At 54.5% G+C, this 25,152-nt stretch overlaps 1 protein-coding gene across 1 annotated transcript in view; it reads left to right on the top strand.

Moving 5' to 3' along the window:
- The first annotated feature begins 1,000 nt into the window (after nucleotides 1-1,000).
- LOC132570219 (phospholipid-transporting ATPase ID-like) overlaps nucleotides 1,001-25,152 on the top strand; it is a 56,710-nt gene continuing 32,558 nt past the window's right edge. The window contains exons 1-7 of the mRNA XM_060236647.1: nucleotides 1,001-1,213; nucleotides 4,391-4,504; nucleotides 7,632-7,730; nucleotides 9,704-9,765; nucleotides 12,901-12,973; nucleotides 17,802-17,872; nucleotides 19,952-20,034. Coding sequence (XP_060092630.1) covers nucleotides 1,001-1,213; nucleotides 4,391-4,504; nucleotides 7,632-7,730; nucleotides 9,704-9,765; nucleotides 12,901-12,973; nucleotides 17,802-17,872; nucleotides 19,952-20,034 — 715 coding nt within the window. The remainder of the gene's footprint in view (nucleotides 1,214-4,390; nucleotides 4,505-7,631; nucleotides 7,731-9,703; nucleotides 9,766-12,900; nucleotides 12,974-17,801; nucleotides 17,873-19,951; nucleotides 20,035-25,152) is intronic.

Raw genomic sequence — 25,152 nt, forward strand, 5'->3', positions numbered from 1 at the left:
ACCTCCCCCTCAATTCACAGGATGTTCATTGCTGTCAGATGGCCACCTAGCCTCTGTTGAAAAACCTCCAAGGAAGGAGAGCCCACCACCTCCCGAGGAGGAAGCCTGTTAGAATCATAGAAGAGTTGAAAGGGACCTCCAGGGCCATCTAGTCCAACCCCCTGCACAATGCAGGAAACTCACAAACACCTCCCCCTCAATTCACAGGATGTTCATTGCTGTCAGATGGCCATCTAGCCTCTGTTGAAAACCTCCAAGGAAGGAGAGCCCACCACCTCCCGAGGAGGAAGCCTGTTAGAATCATAGAAGAGTTGAAAGGGACCTCCAAGGCCATCTAGTCGAAACCCCTGCTCAATGCAGGAAACTCACAAACACCTCCCCCTCAATTCACAGGATCCACATTGCTGTCAGATGGCCATCTAGCCTCTGTTTCAAAACCTCCAAGGAAGGAGAGCCCACCACCTCTCAAGGAGGAAGCCTCTTCCACTGAGGAATTGCTCTAACCGTCAGGAAGTTCTTCCTAATCTTGAGCTGGAAACTCTTTTGATTTAATTTCAACATGTTGGTTCTGGTCCTACCTTCCGGGGCCACAGAAAACAATTCCACACCATCCTCTAGATCAAGGGCAGCCAACAGTAGCTCTCCAGATGTTTTTTTGCCTACAACTCCCATCAGCCCCAGCCATTGGCCATGCTGGCTGGAGCTGATGGGAGTTGTAGGCAAAAAACATCTGGAGAGCTACCGCTGGCCACCCCTGCTGTAGATGACAGCCCTTCAAGTGCTTGAAGATGGTGATCCTATCACCTCTCAGCCGCCTCCTCTGCAGGCTAAACATCCCCAGCTCCTTCAACCTTTCCTCATAGGACTCGGTCTCCAGACCCCTCACCATCTTCGTCGCCCTCCTCTGGACCCCTCCAGCTTGTCTAGATCATTCTTAAAATGTGGTGCCCAACCTCGAGAGAGGAAGGCAGGTTGTAGTTCTCTGCCCCACCAGCATGCCATGCAGTCGGAGACACAGTGCCAGGCCTGTCCCAGGCAGGGAAGCCTCCCTCCTCCGGGCTGCTCCTGGCTGCAGGGGTGGCTTCCTTGTGAGGAGCCCAATCCTGCCTCCTCTTCCTCCTCCTCTTGTGTAACTCGTGCTCTCTTTTCTGCAGAGGAAGAAAGGCACCTGCGCGCAAACAACCGGATCTTCAACCTCCAGTTTGACTATGCTGTGAGTAGGGTGGAGCAAGGGGGCTGCTTCTTCGTGGGGCTGGGCAGAGGAGGAAGTGCCGTGGCTGCCCTTGGGCGGTGTGGGCAGGGCTGAGCCCCCTGGAAACCGAAGTGTGGCTGGTGGGAGGGGGTGTGGCGGCAGTCGTGTGCCAGGCTAGAAGGTGGCATTTCTGCTGGGTCCTGTCTTAAGAGCCCAGGCCCAGCTGGAAGAGAAGGTTTTCCCTGCAAAGACTCTGGGTTGTACCAGTTCGTACCCGACTGGCATAATGTGGAAGTCACGGAAGAGCCAGGCCTTCCGATCTGCTCCCAGCTGGGGAGCGGAGGGACCCATCATGCGCTGGGCTTCCTTCCTCAGCAGCACCAGCCGTGCCCCCATTCACCAAGAGAGTGGATTTCCAGCGCTCCCAGAAATTTGGAGAATTTCTGGAAATCCACTCTCTTGACAAATGTGGGCAGAGTTTCCTGCTGGGTGATAGATCGATCGGCGGAGCAGACAGAGCTTGCCGGCTCTATGAGTCGTCGGGATTTTCTGGCCTGCTCTGGATTCCTGGGAGCTGCCAAAGGAAGTGTTGACAAAGAATGTCACGCACACTCCAGTCTTGGTGGGTGGCCGGGTGGGGGGTGAGGGCTCCTTAGCTGGGGTGTCCAGAGCGCCCCCCCCCGCCTCCCTCTGGCCTCCCTCTTTCCAGACCTTTCAGGTGTTGGGGAGGTGGGTGGGGGGAGCAGAGGCTGGAAGCCCTCAGGAGGGCCCCAGTTCCCTGGCCTGTGATGAGGCAGCCAGGAAGGGTGGCGCTGTGGGTCTCAGTGTGTCTGGCTCTGGGGGCTCAAGGCAGCTCTGTACATCTTCAAGGACTTGGTGGGCTGTCCTATAGAGGAGGGGGTGGGATTGTTTTCTGTGGCCCCGGAAGGCAGGACCAGAACCAGTGGGTTGAAATTGGAGAAAGTGCAGAAAAGGGCAACTAGAATGATTAAAGGGCTGGAACACTTTCCCTTTGAAGAAAGGTTGAAACGCTTGGGACTCTTTAGCTTGGAGAAACGTCGACTGCGGGGTGACATGATAGAGGTTTACAAGATTATGCATGGGATGGAAAAAGTAGAGAAAGAAGTCCTTTTCTCCCTTTCTCACAATACAAGAACTCGTGGGCATTCGATGAAATTGCTGAGCAGACAGGTTAAAACGGATAAAAGGAAGTACTTCTTCACCCAAAGGGTGATTAACATGTGGAATTCACTGCCACAGGAGGTGGTGGCGGCCACAAGTATAGCCACCTTCAAGAGGGGGTTAGATAAAAATATGGAGAAGAGGTCCATCAGTGGCTATTAGCCACAGTGTGTATATGTGTGTGTGTGTGTGTGTGTATATAAAAATTTGTTGGGCCACTGTGTGACACAGAGTGTTGGACTGGATGGGCCATTGGCCTGATCTTACATGGCTTCTCTTATGTTCTTATGAAATTAAATCCAAAGAGTTTCCAGCCCTACTTTAGGAAGAACTTCCTAAAGGTTAGAGCAGTTCCTCAGTGGAACAGGCTTCCTCCTTGGGAGGTGTTTGTGAGTTTCCTGCATTGCACAGGGGGTTGGACTACATGACCCCAGAGGTCCCTTCCAACTCTATGATTCTATGAGTTAGAGCGGTTCCTCAGTGGAACAGGCTTCCTCGGGAGGTGATGGGCTCTCCTTCCTTGGAAGTTTTTAAACAGAGGCTAGAAGGCCATCTGACAGCAATGAGGATCCTGTGAATTTAGGGGGAGGTGTTTGTGAGTTTCCTGCATTGTGCAGGGGGTTGGACTAGATGGCCCTGGAGGTCCCTTCCAACTCTATGATTCTAACAGGCTTCCTCCTCGGCAGGTGGTGGGCTCTCCTTCCTTGGAGTTTTTTCAACAGAGGCTGGATGGCCATCTGACAGCAATGAAGGTCCTGTGAATTTAGGGGGAGGTGTTTGTGAGTTTCCTGCATTGTGCAGGGGGTTGGACGAGATGACCCTAGAGTTCCTTTCCAACTCTATGATTCTATGAGAGATATTTCTTTGGGCTTCACAGCTCCCAGTTGTCATGGGAGGGGCAGCAAGCAATGCCAGTCCTTGGCACTGAGCCCACTGAGTGGCAGCCGGGAGGTGGTCTGGTCGAGAGGAGCCAGCCTGCCCAGGGGGCTCCTCGGATGCCCCCTTCTGCTCCAAAATCTGCTCCCGCTGCTGATTTCTGTGCCTTCTGGCCCTGCAGAGTCTCCCCTGGCTGGAGCAGAAGAGTCAGGCCTTTCTTTTCTGTTAAATAAACCTTGGTTGCTGATTTCCGTGTCTTGTCTGTCAGGTTAAAAATCTATGAAAAGGGGCCTTTCCCTATCTCAGGGGTGGCCAAGGGTAGCTCTCCGGATGTTTTTTGCCTACAACTCCGGTCAGCCCCAGCCAGCATGGCCAATGGCTGGGGCTGATGGGAGTTGTAGGCAAAAAACATCCGGAGAGCTACCGTTGGCTACCCATGCCCTACCTGGCAAATAAGCACAGCCAGAGGCCAGCAGGTTTCCAAATAAGGGGCTTGACACACGACCAGTCTTGAATTTAAAGGTTGTGTCCCCCCCCCCTTTTATTTGGGGTTTAAAGTTCCTACAGGAGAGGCCAAAGTGGGGGGACTGAACACTCTTCCACCCAGAAGACAGCGGTCTCAGAGCCTCCTTTCTCTCACCCTCTGCTAGTCTGGTGTCCTGGTTGAGAGTAGCAGACTTTGATCTGGAGAGCCAGGTTCAATTCCCCGCTCCTCCTCCTCCGCATGGAACCAGTTGGGTGACGTTGGGCCAGTCCCGGTTCTCTCAGCACTCTCTCAGTCCCACCTGCCTCAGAAGGGGCCTGCTGGGGGGGAAGGAAGGGAGCTGCTGTGAGACTCCTCAGGGCAGAGAAAAGCACGGTATAAACGCCAGCTCTTCTCCTTCTGCCCTGCTCAGTGCCACTCTCCCCCCCTTCTGCTGCAGAATCATGTAGGGGACTTGGCCCTGCTGGGTTGGCCCCCTCCCTTTCCCCCTTTGCCTTAGTCACGATAAGTCTTGGGTTCAGGAGCAGCAGCAGAGCACTTGCTGGAGGCCAGGCGGTGGGGGAGAGGTGCAGCTGATGCAATGCAAGTGGGGGGAGCTGAGCTGACTCCAGGCTGTTTCCCTTCTGACCTCCGCCTTGCTCCTTGTCTTTCCCCAGAAAAACTCCATCAAGACGGCCAAGTACAACTGCCTCACCTTCCTGCCTCTCAACCTCTTCGAGCAGTTCCAGCGCATTGCCAACGCCTACTTCGTCTTCCTGCTCATTTTACAGGTTGAGAAAAACACCTTCACTTTCCTTGCCTGGCCAGGAGGGGGGGGGGTGAGGAGGGGGGGTCCCATTTTAGAAGAGCAGTTGTGGCTTGGGGTGCAGCCAGGGCCGTAGCCAGGATGTCATAGAACCCTAGAGTTGGAAGGGACCTCCAGGGTCATCTAGTCCAACCCCCTGCACAATGCAGGAAACTCACAAACGCCTCCCCCTAAATTCACAGGATCTTCATTGCTGTCAGGTGGCCATCTAGCCTCTGTTTAAAAACCTCCAAGGAAGGAGAGCCCACCACATCCTGAGGAGGAAGCCTGTTCCACTGAGGAACTGCTCTAATGGTCAGGAAATTCTTCCTAATGTTGAGCCGGAAACTCTTTTGATTTAATTTCATCCCGTTGGTTCTGGACCTACCTTCCAGGGCCACAGGAAACAATTCCACATCATCCTCCATAGGACAGCCCTTCAAGTCCTTGAAGATGGTGATCCTATCACCTCTCAGCAAAAAAAAAAAGCAAAAAGACCAGCAGCAATGCTAGTACTTGTCTTAGCAGTAGTCTGTGCGAAAAGAATCTAGGGGTCTTAGTGGATCAGACGCTGATCATGAGTCAGCAGTGTGATGCGGTGCCTAAAAAGGCAAATGCAATTTTGGGCTGTATCAACAGAAGTCTAGTGTCCAGATCATGTGATGTGATGGTGTCGCTTTACTCTGCTCTGGTAAGACCTCCCCTGGAGTATTGTGTTCAGTTGTGGGCACCACATTTTAAGAAGGATATAGACAAGCTGGAACAGGTCCAGAGGAGGGCGACAAAGTTGGTGAGGAGTCTGGAGTCCAAGTCCTAGGAGGAAAGATTGAAGGAGCTGGGGATGTTTAGCCTGGAGAAGAGGCGGCTTAGAGGTGATAGGATCACCATCTTCAAGGACTTTAAGGGCTGACCTATAGAGGATGGTGTGGTTGGACTAGATGACCCTAAAGGTCCCTTCCAACTGTATGATTCTATGAACTTCCTCACCGTTGGAGCGGTTCCTCAGTGGAACAGGCTTTCTCCTTGGGAGGTGGTGGGCTCTCCTTCCCTGGAGGTTTTTCAACAGAAGCTAGATGGCCACCTGACAGCAATGAGGATCCTGTGAATTTAGGGGGAGGGGTTTGTGAGTTTCCTGCATTGTGCAGGGGGTTGGGCTAGATGACCCCGGAGGTCCCTTCCAACTGTATGATTCTGTGAGCCCTAGAAGTACAGTGTGAGGTCCAATTCATGGTTTTTAAAGCATTTTGAAAACGGAAAATCTTCGTAGGACTGCTGTAAATAAAGCAAAATGCCAAGGAAGAGAACTGCTTAAAGTGCAGGGATTCTTCCAGCCCGCCGGCCTCGTGAAGGGAAACTCCTGAGAGGCCACCAGGATTCCTCTGGCAAAGTGCCGGCAGGCCAGGAGGGAGCATTTTCCAGCCCTGTTTTGTTAGGCTGAAGCCCTCTGGGAAATCCCTGGCTGATGGCTTCCCGAAATGGGCGTGTGAACCAGCTGCAAAGGCCCCCTCTGTTGGGGGAGTTCAAAGAAAAAAAACCAGCAGCAGAAACATAGTCCGGGTTGTCAAATGCCTGACCAATGGGAGGGAGGGGCGGGATTGGTCCTCCTCACCAAGCAGCGAAAGGACATTAGGAAGAACTTCCTGACCGTTAGAGCGATTCCTCAGTGGAACAGGCTTCCTCCTCGGGAGGTGGTGGGCTCTCCTTCCTTGGAGGTTTTGGAACAGAGGCTAGACGGCCATCTGACAGCAATGAGGATCCTGTGAATTTATGGGGAGGTGTTTGTGAGTTTCCTGCATTGTGCCGGGGGTTGGACTAGATGGCCCTGGAGGTCCCTTCCAACTCTTCTATGATTCTAGGATTCTTCAGGAGGTAGTGGGCTGTCTTTCCTTGGAGGTTTTGAAGCAGAGGCTAGGTGGCCACCTGACAGCAATGAAGATCCTGTGGATTTAGGGGGAGGTGTTTGGGAGTTTCCTGCATTGTGCAGGGGGTTGGGCTAGATGACCCTGGAAGTCTCTTCCAACTCTTCTATGATTCTAACAGGCTTCTTCCTTGGGAGTTGGTGGGCTCTCCTTCCTTGGAAGTTTTTAAGCAGAGGCTAGATGGCCATCTGACAGCAATGAAGATCCTGTGAATTTAGGGGGAGGGGTTTGTGAGTTTCCTGCATTGTGCAGGGGGTTGGACTAGATGACCCTAGAGGTCCCTCCAACTCTTTGATTCTATGAAGTTCTTGACCGTTGGAGCAGTTCCTCAGTGGAAGAGGCTTCCTCCATGGGAGGTGGTGGGCTCTCCTTCCTTGGAGGCTTTTCAACAGAGGCTAGATGGCCATCTGTGAGCAATGAAGATCCTGTGGATTTAGGGGGAGGTGTTTGTGAGTTTCCTGCATTGTGCAGGGGGTTGGACTCGATGACCCTGGAGGTCCCTTCCCACTCTAGGATTCTACTTGTTCAGAGTGGCGGTGAGCAATGAGACAGATTGGGGGGCCCATACGTTTGGAAGGTGGGGGTTGAAAAGATAGCCCTGGCCCCACTGTATCTAGGGGTCTGGGTGGGGGTCTTTGAGAGGGCCCTGAATTTGCAGCTGGGCATGTGGGAGCAGGAACAGAAAAGGTTCTTAGGACTGACCATGCAATGCATTCAGCTTGCTGTTTCCTGCCCTGCTTGTGGGGTTCCCCCATCCCTTCACCTTTCCCTCCATGGCCTTCTTGCTGTGGCCTGGTGGACGTGGGAGTGTTGGGCCCAGGCAGCTCCTCCCTGCACCCTTCTGGCTTCAGCCCCTGCTGCTGCTGGCTGGCTGGCTGGGGGTGTCTCCAGAGGCTTGCTGGCCTGCCTGTGCACCTCACAAAGGGGCTGGGCTGGGCTCGCACTGAGGATGCTGGCCATGGTCAGGCAAGGAGGAGAGAGCCAGAAGGGGCTGCAGGAGGCCTGTGGAGGGGGGGAGCCTTGGGCAGTGTGGCCAGCCACAGGTGGGGTCAGGCAGGACACCTGAGCGTTGACTCCTTGCAGGCAGTGCTCCGTGGCAGCCCTGTGGAGCCAGCCAGGGTGGGGGCGGAGGGGGAGGCTGAGCCCCTTGCACCCCACGTGCCTGTTGAGTCCTGCCTGTTTCTGCTCTTGCAGCTCATCCCGCAGATCTCCTCTCTTTCCTGGTTCACCACGGTGGCCCCCCTGGTCTTGGTGCTGGCTGTGTCTGCTGTGAAGGATGCCATCGACGACTTTGTAAGCTTCTGAACCCCGTTCCTTTTCTCAGCTGGCAGCAGAGCCTGAGTCCAGCGAACTGAGGAGGGGCACCCCTCAGCGGGGGGGGGGGGCGGCCTAAATGGGGCTGCAGGGAGGCCATCTCTGCTGCCGCCCCTCGCTGGCCAGGGGATTGAGTGCTGGGGGAGGGGGGTTGTCGCTGCCCAGCAATGGACCTCGTCCCTTTGCCCTCTGGGAAGAGGCGCCACCCGGTGGCCAGCGGAAAGATCCTGTTAGGGAAGCATCCTCCATTCCGTCTGCCTCGGGGTGACGGCGGCTGAGCCCAAAGTGAAAGATGAGGCTGAGGGGCTGGCTGCAAGACGGTGGGTTCTGCAAATGCCAAACCCAGCCTCGCCCGAGGGGAGGGCGTGGCACGTCCACACTGGCTTGGGGGGCCGCTGCAGGGCAGAGGGGGCCAGCCTGCTGCAGGGTCTCCGTAGACCTCGCGGACAGATGGGAGCCTGAGGGGTCCGAGGAAGCCGGCTCAGAACCTGTTTCCTGGGGCGCTCTGGGGGAACTCCTCAGGGGTGCTTGTGTGGTGGAAAGGCTGAGAAGAAGGCCTCCCCCAGGACAGCTGTTTTGGCCATCTGGGAGGGGCCCGAGGAGTTCCCCCCAGTCTCTGTGCCCCCAGCCTGGTCCCTGAGCCAGCCAGGAGCAGAGAGGCCCAGCCAGCAGAGAGCCCGTCCTCTCTGGCTTCAGTGGTGGGCAGGGCCCCCACTTGTGGGTCAGGCAGGTGCTCACAGTGGGCGTTGTGTGCATTGGGTTGCCAACTCTGGGCTGGGAAATCCCTGGAGATGTCAGGGGGGCACCTGAGGAGGGGGTGGGGTTGAGGAGGGGAGCGGAGGGAAGCTCAGGAGGGGCTTGTGCTGTTCCATCCACCCTCCCATGCAGCCTGCATCTCCAGGGAACTGATCTCTGGAAACCAGTTGCAATTCCAGGAGAGCTCCAGGTCCCACCTGGAGGTTGTAACAACAGGAGAGAAGTCACTACAAGAACGACAACATGCACAACTCAATCGTTATAGTGACAAATTACTACGTAATAAAGTGCATACACAAAATGCAAAACATAATTCATGAAATTTCTTCCACAAAGAGTCCCGGTGTGCAGGCTGCCGACTTCAAAAAGTCCTGGTTCGATTGCCACTCTTCCAGCAAAGGGGGCTCCATCAATTGTCAAAAAAAAGACGTCCCCCTTCAGTGCCGCTCACTGTTGATCTTTCCAGTGCGTTGCTTGCGGTGAAATGTTTTTTAAGATGCTGTGGGAATGGAACTTCTCCAGGAGGATTCCAAACTGGCATTATGCTCTAAGGCAGCTCAACGCCTTGAGGTTTTTCAACAGAGGCTGGATAGCCACCTGACAGCAATGAGGATCCTGTGAATTGAGGGGGAGGGGTTTGTGAGTTCCCTGCATTGTGCAGTGGGTTGGACTAGATGACCCTGGAGGTCCCTTCCAACTCTAGGATTCTATTCTATGTGTAGCAGAAGACAAGAACCTGTTCAGGGAATTCCTATGAGTGTTTCATTCTACGTGTGAGGATTGAATGCTTCTGCATCTAATGGATCAACTCTATGATTCTAACATCAGGAAGAACTTCCTGACCATTAGAGCGATTCCTCAGTGGAACAGGCTTCCTCCTCGGGAGGTGGTGGGCTCTCCTTCCTTGGAGGTTTTTCAACAGAGGCTAGATGGCCACCTGACAGCAATGCAGATCCTGTGAATTGAGGGGGAGGTGTTTGTGAGTTTCCTGCATTGTGCAGGGGGTTGGACTAGATGGCCCTGGAGGTCCCTTCCAATTCTCAGATTCTAGGGTTCTGTAACTGTTGTCCCACCTGGAGGCTGGCAGCCCTCTCAGCCCTGGGGCCTTCTGCCTTGGGGAAGGGGGGAAGGAGGGTGGGGTCCTGGATTGAGTGCTTCACCCCGTTTTGTGTGACTGCCTTCTTCTCATTTCCCAGAATCGACACAAAAGCGACAAGCAGGTCAACAACCGCCCCGTGCAGGTGCTCCTCAATGGCAGGTGAGGCCAGCTTGATTCCCAGCGGCCGGGAGACCCAGAGACTGGTCAGCAGGCTCCTGTTGTGGAGCTGCGTGGGGGGCGGGGTCCACAGGGCTTGTGCTGGAGGGGGGGGAACCTTCTCCTTTTCGCCCACCGGAGCCCCCGCCCCACGGCCCCCTGTTGGAAAGGCCAGGATTTTGCAGGAGTGGGAAGCTGCCAGCCTGGGGAGAAGGCCAGGGAGCCCGTGGCTGGGCATGCAGGGGGTTTCCGAGGGGCCACCTGAGAGTCCCTGCCTGCCAATGCCAGCTAAGCCCCCAATGCAGGAATCGCCCCACCCCAGCTAGTGGCTTCTCTGCCCAGCTGCTCTCAGGCAGGGCTCTCTCATGGCAGCTGCCACAAGCGCCATGCACTCTTTGCTCAGCTGCGGCTCCTTGCCGGTGTTGAGCGGCTTACCTCGCAAGGGTGTCATAAGGAATAATGAGACCCGTGGAGACCTGCAGGGAAAAGGCGGCCGAAAGGGGACAGCTGAAAGAGGAGACTGTGTGGCAAAGGACTTGGCATCGCTCTCCCCTCCAGGCCTGGGTAGTAGCAGGTGTCATCCAGCATCAAAAGTTGAGCAAGGGCAGCCTGGGTGGTGGTGGTGATGTTACCTCCCGGTCTTGCAAGCCGACTAAGAACATAAGAGAAGCCCTGTTGGATCAGGCCAATGGCCCCTCCAGTCCAACACTCTGTGTCACATAAGAACATAAGAGAAGCCCTGTTGGATCAGGCCAATGGCCCATCCAGTCCAACACTGCGTCACATAAGAACATAAGAGAAGTCCTGTTGGATCAGGCCAATGGCCCATCCAGTCCAACACTGTGTCACATAAAAACATAAGAGAAGCCCTGTTGGATCAGGCCAATGGCCCATCCAGTCCAACACTCTGTGTCACATAAGAACATAAGAGAAGTCCTGTTGGATCAGGCCAATGGCCCATCCAGTCCAACACTGTGTCACATTAGAACATAAGAGAAGCCCTGTTGGATCAGGCCAATGGCCCATCCAGTCCAACACTCTGTGTCACATAAGAACATAAGAGAAGTCCTGTTGGATCAGGCCAATGGCCCATCCAGTCCAACACTGTGTCACATAAGAACATAAGAGAAGCCCTGTTGGATCAGGCCAATGGTCCATCCAGTCCAACACTCTGTGTCACATAAGAACATAAGAGAAGCCCTGTTGGATCAGGCCAATGGCCCATCCAGTCCAACCCTGTGTCACATAAGAACATAAGAGAATTCCTGTTGGATCAGGCCAATGGCCCATCCAGTCCAACACTCTGCCACATAAGAACATGAGAAGCCCTGTTGGATCAGGCCAATGGCCCATCCAGTCCAACACTCTGTGTCACATAAGAACATAAGAGAAGCCCTGTTGGATCAGGCCAATGGCCCATCCAGTCCAACACTCTGTGTCACATAAGAACATAAGAGAAGCCCTGTTGGATCAGGCCAATGGCCCATCCAGTCCAACACTCTGTGTCACACAGTGGCCAAAAAACAAACAAACCCAAGTGCCATCAGGAGGTTCACAATGGGTCTAGAAGCCCTTCCACTTTGCCCCCCCCCCCCCAGCAGCAAGAATACAGAGCATCACTGCTCCAGAAAGTTCCAATAATATACTGTGGCTAATAGCTACTCATGGACCTCGGCTCAATATTTTTATCTACCCCCTCTTAAAGCTGTCTATGCTTGTAGTCGCCACCTCCTGTGGCAGTGAATTCCACATGTTAATCCCCCTTTGGGTGAAGAAGGACTTCGTTTCATCCATTTTAACCCGACTGTTCAGCAATTTCATCGAATGCCCACGAGTTCTTGCATTGTGAGAAAGGGAGAAAAGTACTTCTTTCTCTACTTTCTCCATCCCGTGCATAATCTTGTAAACCTCTATCATGTCACTCCGCAGTCGACGTTTCTCCAAGCTAAAGAGCCCCAAGCGTTTCAACCTTTCTTCATAGGGAAAGTGTTCCAAACCTTTAATCATTCTAGGTGCCCTTCTCTGGACTGGCAGATTGGTTCACTTTGTTTATATCAGGGTGGCCAAACTTGCTTAAGGTCAGAGCCGCATGAAATAAACATCAGATGTTTGAGAGCTGCAAGACAGGCAGGCAGGCAAGTAGATGGTGGGAGGGGGAGGGAGAGGTGGACAGAAAGCAACTTTAACTTCTAATGCATTCTCCAAGCTGCTGGCTGGCTTGGCTTGGAGAAGTGATTTAAAGAGAGAACTGCCTTCTCCAAGCCGGCCAATGTGGTGGCGGGGGCTTCCAGAGCCGCACAACATGTGTGTAAGAACCACATGTGCCTCCTGAGCCTCAGCTTGGCCACCCCTGGTTCATATCGTGGCTTTCTCCCCACTGGGGAGCCAAAGCAGCTGACGTCATTCCCCTCTCCTCTCTTTTATCCTCAGAACAACAACCACACCCCTGTGGGGTGGGTGAGGCTGAGAGCCTGTGACTGCCCCAAGGTCACCCAGCGAGCTTCCCAGGTAGAGTAGAGATTCGAACTTGGGTCTCCTGGATCCCAGTCTGACACTTTAACCACACCACACTGGTTCCAAGAGACGTGCCACTTAGCCACAGAAAGGATGGTTGCCTCACCCGCCCCCTGCTTTGGACCCACTGGGACAAGGTGGAGCCACTCCCTGGCGAATGACGCTCCTTCCAAAGTTTGCTTTTCAAGTTCATCCCCCCATCTTTGCCCTGCAAATCACAGCATCACCCACAACACCCAGAGGGTGATTAACGTGGAATTCACTGCCACAGGAAGTGGTGGCAGCTACAAGCATAGCCACCTTCAAGAGGGGATTGGATAAAAATATGGAGCACAGGTCCATCTGTGGCTATTAGCCACAGTGTGTGTGTGTGTGTGTGTGTGTATTTTGGCCACTGTGTGACACAGAGTGTTGGACTGGATGGGCCATTGGCCTGATCCAACATGGCTTCTCATGTTCTTCCTGCAATCCTGCAGCTGCTGGGTCTGCTGTGACCCCTGGTGCAGTGCCAAGACAGAGCCCGAGGGTGAGGGGCACAGCCCACGCTGCCTGCTGCAAGGATCCTTGGGAGGTTGGGGGCCTCCTGCCTCCCTCCCCCCTTTTGCCAGTGGGGTTTTCTTCCAGGTTGAAGGCGGAGCGCTGGCTGAACGTCGAAGTGGGGGACATCATCAAGCTGGAAAACAACGACTTCGTGACGGTGAGCGAGGCCGAGCCGCGAGCTCTCCGGGTTTCCCTGCCCACTGCTGGAGATGCAGACCCAAAGGCCCTGGAGTTTCCCATGGGGGGTGGATTGCAGGTGGTTTTCCTGTGGCATCCAATAGATGCTTCCCAGTGCCCCCCCCCATGTCCCTTGCAGTGGCCCACAGCATGGCGGTGGGGTGAGGGCTGCGTCAGGTTTTTGGAAACCAACATAAGAGAAGCCCTGTTGGACCAGGCCAATGGCTCATCCAGTCCAACACTCTGTGTCACATAAGAACATAAGAGAAGCCCTGTTGGATCAGGCCAATGGCTCATCCAGTCCAACACTCTGTGTCACATAAGAATATAAGAGAAGCCCTGCTGGATCAGGCCAGTGGCCCCTCCAGTCCAACACTCTGTGTCACAGAAGAACATAAGAGAAGCCCTGTTGGATCAGGCCAAGGGCCTACCCAGTCCAACACTCTGTGTCACAGAAGAACATAAGAGAAGCCCTGTTGGATCAGGCCGGTGGCCCCTCCAGTCCAACACTCTGTGTCACAGAAGAACATAAGAGAAGCCATGTTGGATCAGGCCAGTGGCCCTTCCAGTCCAACACTCTGTGTCACATAAGAACATAAAAGAAGCCCTGTTGGAACAGGCCGATGGCCCATCCAGTCCAACACTCTGTGTCACATAAGAACATAAGAGAAGCCCTGTTGGATCAGGCCAGTGGCCCCTCCAGTCCAACACTCTGTGTCACATAAGAACAGAAGAGAAGTCCTGTTCGATCAGGCCAGTGGCCCCTCCAGTCCAACACTCTGTGTCACATAAGAACAGAAGAGAAGCCCTGTTGGATCAGGCCAGTGGCCCCTCCAGTCCAACACTCTGTGTCACATAAGAACATAAGAGAAGCCCTGTTGGATCAGGCTAATGGCCCATCCAGTCCAACCCTCTGTCTGTCACACAGTGGCCAAAAAACCCAGGTGTCATCAGGAGGTCCACCAGTGGGGCCAGGACACTAGAAGCCCTCCCACTGTGCCCCCCAAGCACCAGGAAAACAGAGTACCACTGCCCCAGGCATGAGAACATAAGAGAAGCTCTGTTGGATCAGGCCTGTGGCCCATCCAGTCCAACGCTCTATGTTACACAGTGGCCAAAAACCCAGGTGACATCAGGAGGTCCATCAGTGTGGCCAGGACACTAGAAGCCCTCCCACTGTGCCCCCCCAAGCACCAAGAATACAGAGCATCACTGCCCCAGACACAAGAACATAAGAGAAGCCATGCTGGATCAGCCCAATGGCCCCTCCAGTCCAACACTCTGTGTCACACAGTGGCCAAAAAACCCAGGTACCTTTAGGAGGTCCACCAGTGGGGCCTGAACACTAGAAGCCCTCCCACTGTGCCCCCCCCAAGCACCAAGAATACAGAGCATCACTACCCCAGACACAAGAACATAAGAGAAGCCATGTTGGATCAGGCCAATGGCCCATCCAGTCCAACACTCTGTGTCACATAAGAAAAGCCCTGTTGGATCAGGCCAGTGGCCCATCCAGTCCAACGCTCTGTGTCACCTAGTGGCCAGAAAGCCCAGGTGCCATCAGGAGGTCCACCAGTGGGGCCAGGACACTAGAAGCCCTTCCACTGTGCCCCCCCCCAAGCACCAAGAATACAGAACATCACTGTCTCAGAAATAAGAGAAGTCATGTTGGATCAGGCCAATGGCCCATCCAGTCCAACACTCTGTGTCACACAGTGGCCAAAACCCCAGGTGCCATCAGGAGGTTCATCAGTGGGGCCAGGACACTAGAAGCCCTCCCACTGTTGCCCCCTCCCCAAGCACCAAGAATACAGAGCATCCCTGCCCCAGACAGAGAGTTCCAACAACAGCAGCAGCTGCAATCTGATGTTTCGGTAGCCTCAGGCCATTATAGCAGTCTGTCTGTCAGATTCTGTGAAGTTCCAGCTGGGAAGAACAGAACTTTGCCACCTGCACCAGTGCTGAGGTCTTGCCCAAAACCTTGTAGGGGAGATTGGAGGGAAGATGGGGAAGCTCTGTGATGTCAGGAGGGGGTTGGGAGTGGGGGGGGGGAGATGCAAGCTGTGTGGAAGCGTCCCAAGCGGAGGCCATAGAAAGGTTGCTGCCCCGGGAGGAAAGGCCAGCCTGGGCTTCACAGACAGCCTCTGCTTGGCATGCCGGAAGTCCCAGGTTCAGTTCCTGCCACCTCCATTTAAAGGCCCAGGTAGCAGGGGATGTGGAAGATCGAGACCCCGGAGAGCCACAGCCAGTCTGAGCTGACAGATGTGTTTGGCAGGTTATCCTCACATCTGTGGGGCTCAGCTTCCGAGTTTCAAACTGCTGCCAACACAAAAGCCACTTTCTATTAGGCCACACCCCATGATGTCACCATTGTTTTGCGCAGGGTTTGTTTGTAGAAAAAGCCCAGCAGGAACTAATTTGCATATTAGGCCACACCCCTGACGCCAAGCCAGCCAGAACTGCGTTCCTGTGCATTCCTGGTCAACGAAAGGCCCTGCATCGGCCGCATGTGTATCCGAAGCAGAAGGATGCGCGGCCCCCCTTGCCTGCCCCTCCTCAGTTGTGCCCACTGAGTGGTCTGGATGCATTTCCCGGCGTCTCTTGGAGCATGGCTGAGTCACAACTAGATGAGGGCCAGCTTGACTTTCACTTCTTGATCTATGGCCAGAAACATCAGATCCACTTTAAGGTTCTTCTTCTAACCTTTCAGGCTTTGAATGGTCTGGGCCCAAGGTGCCCGCCGGACTGCCTTTTGCGCTCACGAGAGCAAAACCTGCTGGTGATCCTGGCCCCAGATATCAACCAGTCAGTCGAATGAACCTTTAATGGCATAATAATACAATAAAAGAGGGACAAGCCAGAACCCACTGAAGGTCAAAAGGCAGAGCAGGCAGGCAGAATAGATCTATATATTGTATTCTCTAGTCCTTGACTTCCCTGCACAGGACAGAAACTCAGCCGCAGGTGCAGTGATTTCGGGGGACTTGTCGGATAACAAAAAGGCTAAATCGTTATGGGTCAAGGTTTTGAAGAGGGGAGAAGAGGCCGAATCCAGCGGTGGCTCAGAGAAGAGTAATGAAGGCAGTGAAAAAGAATATGTTGTACGGAATCAGGTTCCCTAAAGAGGCAGCAGCAAACTCTTTCCTTATAAGGAATGCGCTTATATCTGCCTTTCAAGACAGTCGAAGGGGAAAGATTAAATCTGGCAGGCAGAAAGGCTCTGCAATGTAAGGGATCTGTCAGGTTGGGAAAATACTGCATCATAGAATCTTGTGCGAAAGAGAGGCCAAAATAATGAGGGGACGGCTCAAATATATATCTGGCCCTCAACCAAAGGCAGGGCTTTCTCAGCCCTGGCTCTGGCCTGGTGGAACTCTCTCCCTGGAGACATCCCCGCCCTGCAGGACCTGCTGCTGTTCGGCCCGGAGTGCAAAACAGAGATGTCACGTTCTCTGGGTGCAGGCAGGCAGGCGTCCAAAGCCAGTCCAAGGTCAAAGTCCAGGAAGTCAAGCAGGAGCCAAGTCACCAAGGCAGAATCACAAACCGGAAGCAGAAGTCAGTGTCCAAAAGCCAAAAGGTCAGGGTGCCAAGGAAATCAAGCAGGGCAGGATCAGGAAGAAGCGTGGATACAAGCCAGAGAATAGACTGGCTTGCCTCACCATCTTCAAGGACTTGAAGGGCTCTCCTATAGAGGATGGTGTAGAATTGTTTTCTGTGGCCCCGGAAGGTAGGACCAGAACCAGTGGGTTGAAATTAAATCAAAAGAGTTTCCGGCTCAACATCAGGAAGAACTTCCTGACCTTTACAGCGATTCCTCAGTGGAACAGGCTTCCTTGGGGGGTGGTGGGCTCTCCTTCCTTGGAGGTTTTTCAACAGAGGCTAGATGGCCACCTGACAGCAATGAGGATCCTGTGAATTTAGGGGGAGGCGTTTGTGAGTTTCCTGCATTGTGCAGGGGGTTGGACTAGGTGACCCTGGAGGTGCCTTCCGACTCTTCTATGATTCTAACAGGCTTCCTCCTTGGGAGGTGGTGGGCTCTCCTTCCTTGGAGGTTTTTTAACAGAGGCTAGATGGCCATCTGACAGCGATGAAGATCCTGTGAATTTAGGGGGAGGTGTTTGTGAGTTTCCTGCATTGTGCAGGGGGTTGGACTAGGTGACCCTGGGGGTCCCTTCCAACTCTCGGTTTCTATGATTCTATGAGTCGATGCAAATTGGCTGAGTCCTGGTGTCTCCATGGACGACACCAGATCCTGTGCCTGCTGAGATGCTGCGTCATCAACATGGACGTTGAAATCTCCCAGAACGAATAGCCTGGGGAAGTCCAGTGCTTAGGTGGGCACAGCATCCAGTGGGGCAGGCAGGCTTCCTGGTGGTGCAGTAGGCGGTCGGTGCCCCGCCCAGATTGCCGAACTCTCCTCGGCTTCCCACACTAGAGCGACACACTCAATGCCGGCAGTGTTTGGGGCAGAAAGCGCCCTGAAAGAAAAAGAGTCCCGGACAAACACAGCAGCTCCACCCCCCCCCCCACCCATTTCTCCGAGACTGGTGGGAGGAAAGCATCCTCTGGGAGGAAAGCCAGTCTGAGACTGAGGGTTGATGTTTTTAATGGTTTTTACTGGAAACTGAGCAATTATTTTGGTTTATACAAATGAACATTTATTGCCATGTCTTACCTATATTGTATGTTATAGATGTCCGCTGCCCCGAGTTCTTTGGGGAAGGCAGTATAGAAATGTAATGAATACTAACCAATTCAGGAGGGAGATGAGCCCCTCCAGCCTCACTCGCTGCTCTCCTCCTACACAGGCTGACCTCCTCTTGCTGTCCAGCAGTGAACCCCACAGTCTGACCTACATCGAGACGGCCGAATTGGATGGGTGAGTCTGCAGCCTTTGCCCAGGCAAGAATCCTTTAGGGGACCCAGAAATGAAGGACTTCGGAGGAAGGCTCAGTCTAGATGACCTGGGAAGCCTTCCTGCCAACAGGGGATGGGAAAAGCCTTTCTGGAGCTGGGAACCTGGGAAACCATTGGTGGTCAGAGTAGGCGTACAGTGGCCAGTGGTCTGCCTGGCTGTAAGAACATCAAGAGAGTGCTGAATCCTCAGGCAGGACTACTGATCCACAGGACATAAGAGACTGGAGGGGCCACTGGCCTGATCCAAGATGGCTTCTCTTATGTTCTTATGTGACTCAGACTGTTGGACTGGACGGGCCATTGGCCTGATCCAACATGACTTCTCTTCTGTTCTGATGTGTGACGCAGAGTGTTGGACTGGAGGGGCCATTGGCCTGATCCAACAGGGCTTCTCTTATGTTCTTATGTGACACAGAGTGTTGGACTGGAGGGGCCATTGGCCTGATCCAACAGGGCTTCTCTTATGTTCTTATGTGACACAGAGTGTTGGACTGGAGGGGCCACTGGCTTGATCCAACAGGGCTTCTCTTATGTTCTTATGTGACACAGAGTGTTGGACTGGAGGGGCCATTGGCCTGATCCAACAGGGCTTCTCTTATGTTCTTATGTGACACAGAGTGTTGGACTGGAGGGGCCATTGGCCTGATCCAACAGGGCTTCTCTTATATTCTTATGTGACACAGAGTGTTGGACTGGATGGGCCACTGGCCTGATCCAACAGGGCTTCTCTTATGTTCTTATGTGACACAGAGTGTTGGACTGGATGGACCATTGGCCTGATCCAACAGGGCTTCTCTTTTCTTATGTGACACAGAGTGTTGGACTGGAGGGGCCACTGGCCTGATCCAACAGGGCTTCTCTTATGTTCTTATGTGACACAGAGTGTTGGACTGGATGGGCCACTGGCCTGATCCAAAAGGGCTTCTCTTATGTTCTTATGTGACACAGAGTGTTGGACTGGATGGGCCATTGGCCTGATCCAACAGGGCTTCTCTTTTCTTATGTGACACAGAGTGTTGGACTGGAGGGGCCACAGGCCTGATCCAACAGGGCTTCTCTTATGTGACACAGAGTGTTGGACTGGAGGGGCCACTGGCCTGGTCCAACAGGGCTTCTCTTATGTTCTTATGTGACACAGAGTGTTGGACTGGAGGGGCCACTGGCCTGATCCAAAAGGGCTTCTCTTATGTTCTTAAAGTGGGGTGGGGGGTAGCTTCACTGCTGTGGTTTAGACTCCACAGAGTCTTGAATGCTCCCCCTCCCCTGGCTGCCATGTCTGCTGCAGCGCAGAAGTCCAGCCCGGGCACCGTCTGTGTGGGCAGCTGTGGCCAAATACTTTCGAGGTCACTGCTCTACTAAAAAAAACTCAAAGCAGTTAAAATGTTATACACGAACCATTTAAAAATCACTTTCAGCAGTCACAGAGACGGCAGAAAGCATAACATCCTGTGGAAAACCATAAAATACAAGCCAGGAAATGTCTCCACATCAGAGAACAGAACAAACACCCCCCAAAGCCTGCCAGGAGGAGCGTGTGTTGAGTTTATGTTGTACCGTTTTTTTAAAAGCTTTATGATTCTCTGTAAGCTGTTGGGAGTTAATAATAAAGAAAATTTTGGAAGAAGAAGACGAAGAAGCAGCGTGCCTTCCCCCTGGCCCTCCGAAGGGAAGGCCACTGTGGGTGTTGTGTGTTCAGCAGGCCCTTGCTGGCTGATCTCTGGGCACGAGGGGCCCGGCTCCTTTGGAGGGGGCTTCTGGGGCATTAATGCCCACCGAGGGTGGCGCCTCCTGCGGTCCCTGGGGTGCTGTGGAGCTCAGGGCACAGAGAACGCAAGGGGCGTCAGGGGAGGCTGGCTTTGGAGAGGTGCCCAGACCTTGCCCTGGGGTGCCATTGCTGAAGGGGCCCCCCTGGCTTCTCTGGGTGACAGGCCAAGTGCCATCTCAGCCACGCACCCATCTTAGAGAGCAGGACGCGACCTGGCCGAAGGACGTCCCCTCCTGCCTGGCCGTGGCCGTGACCCGCAGCTCTCTGTCTCCTCAGGGAAACAAATCTGAAGGTGCGGCAAGCCCTGACGGTCACTGCCGAGATGAGAGAGGACCTGCAGGCCCTGAGCAGCTTTGAGGGTGAGTGCCGCAGGCGGGCGGGGGCAGCCGGAGCCCTTCTCTTCGCAGGCCATGAAGGCGGCTGGTCCAGCCCCACGATGCCTCCCCCTCCCCCCCCCAGCAGTCAGAGGAGCTGGGCTGCATGGGCCCTGGGTGGGGCTGGCCCGGCAGGGTGGCTTCCTCTTGGCCAGGAGCTGCCCTCAGAGCCCAGGCCGGGGTGGGGGGGGGGAGTGGCTTTGATTTCTCCGCTGATGCCTTCCTTTCTCCTCCTCCTCTGCTCTGTCTGCTCAGCCCTTTGGCTTCTGATCTGCCCACCTGGCTCTCTCCGAGCACAAGGGAGCGCGGGATTGTGGGAAGGAAGGGAGGCTGCCTCTGAGAGGGTGGAGCTGGATGACTGGCAGCTCCTGGCCGGGCTGAGCCGTTGGGGCGGGGCAGGGGGTGGCCCGGAAGCTCCGGGAGGAGGAAGGGTCTCGAGCAGTTCTGTGCTGGGCTCAGGCAGGAAGCTTCTGGCGCAGCATCACAAGCCGGGGCAGCTGTGCTGGAGGAGGCCTTCCCTTTCCTGCAGTGGCCAGACAGGGGCGGGGGGGGGGAGGCATCCCTACAGCAACAGGCACAGACACACCCCGGAGCCCAGCCAGTGCAGTCACCCCAGGATGTGCCAGCCAGAGTTAGGATGGGCAGTCAGAGAATCAGAAGAGTCGTAAGGGACCTCCAGGGCCATCTAGTCCAACCCCCTGCACAATGCAGGGAACTCACAAACACCTCCCCCTGAATTCACAGGATCCGCATTGCTGTCAGGTGGCCATCTAGCCTCTGTTGAAAAACCTCCAAGGAAGGAGAGCCCACCACCTCCCGAGGAGGAAGCCTGTTAGAATCACAGAAGAGTTGGAAGGGACCTCCAGGGTCATCTAGTCCAACCCCCTGCACAAGGCAGGAAACTCAGAAACACCTCCCCCTAAATTCTCAGGATCTTCATTGCTGTCAGATGGCCATCTAGCCTCTGTTGAAAAACCTCCAAGGAAGGAGAGCCCACCACCTCCCGAGGAGGAAGCCTGTTAGAATCATAGAAGAGTTGGAAGGGACCTCCAGGGCCATCTAGTCCAACCCCCTGCACAATGCAGGAGACTCACAAACACCTCCCCCTAAATTCACAGGACCTTCATTGCTGTCATATGGCCATCTAGCCTCTGTTGAAAAACCTCCAAGGAAGGAGAGCCCACCACCTCCCGAGGAGGAAGCCTGTTAGAATCACAGAAGAGTTGGAAGGGACCTCCAGGGTCATCTAGTCCAACCCCCTGCACAAGGCAGGAAACTCAGAAACACCTCCCCCTAAATTCACAGGATCCGCATTGCTGTCAGGTGGCCATCTAGCCTCTGTTGAAAAATCTCTAAGGAAGGAGAGCCCACCACCTCCTGAGGAGGAAGCCTGTTAGAATCATAGAAGAGTTGGAAGGGACCTCCAGGGCCATCTAGTCCAACCCCCTGCACAATGCAGGAAATGCACAAATTTCCCCCTCCACACACACACATGTATTTTGCCTCTGGGCTGGCCCAAGAGAAGCCTTTCCCCAGGGGGTTGTGCCAGACGCGGAGCACCTGCGAGGAGAGGAGACCTGGACCAATTTTCCCACTAGCCTTCTGCTGCCGTCACGCTCCTCCGCAGGGCTTCCGTCGGATTTCTGCCCCAGGGCTGCAACTACCGTCGCCTTTTCCACGCAGCAAACAGAAACTGGTTTTCAGAGGATCTTGTTGGCTGCACGAAAGAGGTGGGGCAGATCGTGTGCAATCCGAGGGAAGCCCCACAGAGAGAAGGGGAGCGTGAGAGCGGCAGAAGGCGAGTGGGAATTCAGTCCTGGCGACCAGCTGCCTGTTGGAGGAGGGGCCGAAGGTGCAGCTGCGCAGAAGGCCCTGTGGAGCTTCAGCAGAGGCCCTTCCTGGTGGCCAAGAGTGAGCGGCCAGCCCAGGAGGGCCTTCCAAGGCTTTCAGAGGAGAAGCCCCTTTGTCCGGCCAAGCGGGCCAAGGCAGAGCAGGAGGCTGCCAGCGGAGGGGTTGGGAATTCTCTGGGGGAAGCTCCGTGTTTCCTTTCCCGGCTGGAGCTGGCTGCCGCTCTTGACCCCCCTCCCTAGCTCCATTGTGGACCCAACAATGGGATGTTGATAGGACTCTCCTTAGAGGGCAGCTGAGGACTTCTCATAAGGAGGTTCACTTTGCTTTCTCTTTCTAGCAAAGGCAACTTCCCTTTTCCGGAGCTGTTTTGGGAAGCGTCCTGGGAGGAGCTTGGCTTCCTTCTCGGTCAGGCCGTGCAGCTCCCCAAAGTGACTGGGAGTCCTGCCCGCCCTCAGCAGCTTCCTCCTGATCCGAGAGGGGCCTTTTGTCCTGCTTCTTTGGGGAGATGTGGGCCTTGGGTCAGCTGGGAAAAGCAATGAAGCCTGCAGCCCAAGGGATAGATTGCAGTGGACAGCAGCCCTATCGGCCTGAAGCAGTAGAACAAAGCTCTCCTTCCTGGGAGGTTTTTCAGCAGAGGCTAGATGGCATCTGACAGCAATGAAGATCCTGTGAATGTAGGGGGAGGTGTTTGTGAGTCTCCTGCATTGTGCAGGGGGTTGGACTAGGTGACCCTAGAGGTCCCTTCCAACTCTTCTATGATTCTAACAGGATTCCTCCTCGGGAGGTGGTGGGCTCTCCTTCCTTGGAGGTTTCTAAACAGAGGCTAGATGGCCATCTGACAGCAATGAAGGTCCTGTGAATTTAGGAGGAGGGGTTTGTGAGTTCCCTGCCTTGTGCAGGGGGTTGGACTGGATGACCCTAGAGGTCCCTTCCCACTCTATGATTCTATGAAAGCAGCAGACAAGTGGCACCTTTAAGTCCAACTAAGTTTCATTCAGAATTTAAGCTTTTGTGTGCTCTAAGCTTAGAGCATACGAAAGCTTACATTCTGAGTAAAACAAAGCAGGAGTCAAGTGGTACCTTTAAGACCAACCAATTGTTATTGAGACCGTACACTTCCATGTGCTCTCTAAGCACACTTCATCAGACGTGGGGATCACAATACATGATGAAGTGTGCTTAGAGATTTCTCAATAAAACTGGTTGGTCTTAAAGGTGCACCTTGAATCCTGCTTTGTTCTGCAGCCCAAGGGAGTGTGGTCTGTGGGGGGGGGGAGTTGCATTGAAATGGCTGCTGGAGCGAAGGGCAAAGTGGTCCCTGGTGCCAAAGTAGAAGAGGCACTTGGGCAGCTGCGGGGAACAGATAGGGCCACCCCCAAAGCGCAGGAGTGAGCCCAGCCGTGTAGCCCCTGCAGACCAGGCCGGCTGCAGAGACGGGGTTAACATAAGAACAGAAGAGAAGCCCTGTTGGATCAGGCCAATGGCCCCTCCAATCCAACGCTCTGTGTCACATAAGAACATAAGAGAAGCTCTGTTGGATCAGGCCAATGGCCCATCCAGTCCAACACTCTGTGTCACATAAGAACATAAGAGAAGCCCTGTTGGATCAGGCCAATGGCCCATGCAGTCCAACACTCTTTGTCACATAAGAATATAAGAGAAGCCCTGTTGGATCAGGCCAGTGGCCCATCCAGTCCAACACTCTGTCACATAAGAACATAAGAGAAGCCCTGTTGGATCAGGCCAATGGCCCATGCACTCCAACACTCTGTGTCACATAAGAACATAAGAGAAGCCCTGTTGGATCAGGCCAATGGCCCATGCAGTCCAACACTCTTTGTCACATAAGAGAAGCCCTGTTGGATCAGGCCAGTGCCCCCTCCAGTCCAACACTCTGTCACATAAGAACATAAGAGAAGCTCTGTTGGATCAGGCCAATGGCCCCTCCAGTCCAACACTCTGTCACATAAGAACGTAAGAGAAGCCCAGTTGGATCAGGCCAATGGCCCATTCAGTCCAACACTCTGTGTCACACAGTGGCCAAAACCTAGGTGCCATCAGGAGATCCACCAGCAGGCCCATAAGAACATAAGAGAAGCCGTGCTGGATCAGGCCAATGGACCTTCCAGTCCAACACTCTGGGTCACACAGTGGCCAAACCCACCCCTCCAAGTGCCATCAGAAGGTTCACAAGTGGGTCTAGAAGTCCTTCCATTTTGCCCACGCCCCCAAGTACTAAGAATACAGAGCATCACTGCCCCAGACAGTTCCAGTAATATGCTGTGGCTAATAGCCACTGATGGACCTCTGCTCCATATTTTTATCCAATCCCCTCTTGAAGCTGGCTGTGCTTGCAGCCGCCACCACCTCCTGTGGCAGTGAATTCCACATGTTAACCCCCTTTTGGGTGAAGAAGTTGCACTGCCTCCGGCCTCCTTCTGTTCGCGCTCTGGCTGGCAGACCAGGCGGAGGTGATGGGCAAGCCCACCTTGGGCACTGTGGTTGGCTGGGCAGTGCGGTGAGAGGAGGGTGCTGACAAGAGGTTCAGATTCCCAGGCCGGCCACGATCTCACCGGGTAGCCTTGGGTGAGATGAACTCTCTTGGCCTGAGCTCCGTGCAGGGAAATGCGTTGTAGTGCCCTTGGCTACAGGGGCATCCTGGGAATTTGTCCTCTATTACGGACGGCCGTGCACACCCCTGAAGTCACCTGCATGAACACGTGAGGCTGCCGGATACTGACTCAGCCCCTCGCCCCCCCCCCCCCCCCGGTCAATGCAGGTCAGCCTTGTCTACTCAGGCTGGCAGCCGCTTTCTCTCCAGGGTCTCAGGCAAAGACAGGTCTTTCCCATCACCTGCTGGGGATGGAACCTGAGACCTTCTGCATGCCAAGCAGATGCTCTAACACTGAGCCACAGCGCCTGCATGGCCGCCTCACTCGGGGATGGGGGTCTCCGCCTTGGGGTCTGCCTGTTCTTTGTCTGTGCCACCCCCCCTTTCTTTTCACAGATCTTTGCACCCCACCCCCAGTCCTCTCTCCTGAGTCTTCTCCTGCTTCACTTCCTTCACTCCACTCTGCCACTCTTGGGGGGAGATTCTCACCTCTGGCGTTGATGGCATCCGTCCAGCACGGCTGTGCCAGCCTCGGAGGGCGGAGGGTATGTCCGCCACCTCTTGCCGTGACCGGGGGTGGGCGAGCTGGGCTTCTGGGGCGGGTGGGCGAGAGAGCGGATGCAAGCAGTGTGGGTGGGGGG

Source organism: Heteronotia binoei, chromosome 4 (assembly GCF_032191835.1).
Source record: "Heteronotia binoei isolate CCM8104 ecotype False Entrance Well chromosome 4, APGP_CSIRO_Hbin_v1, whole genome shotgun sequence".
Lineage (NCBI taxonomy): Eukaryota > Metazoa > Chordata > Lepidosauria > Squamata > Gekkonidae > Heteronotia > Heteronotia binoei.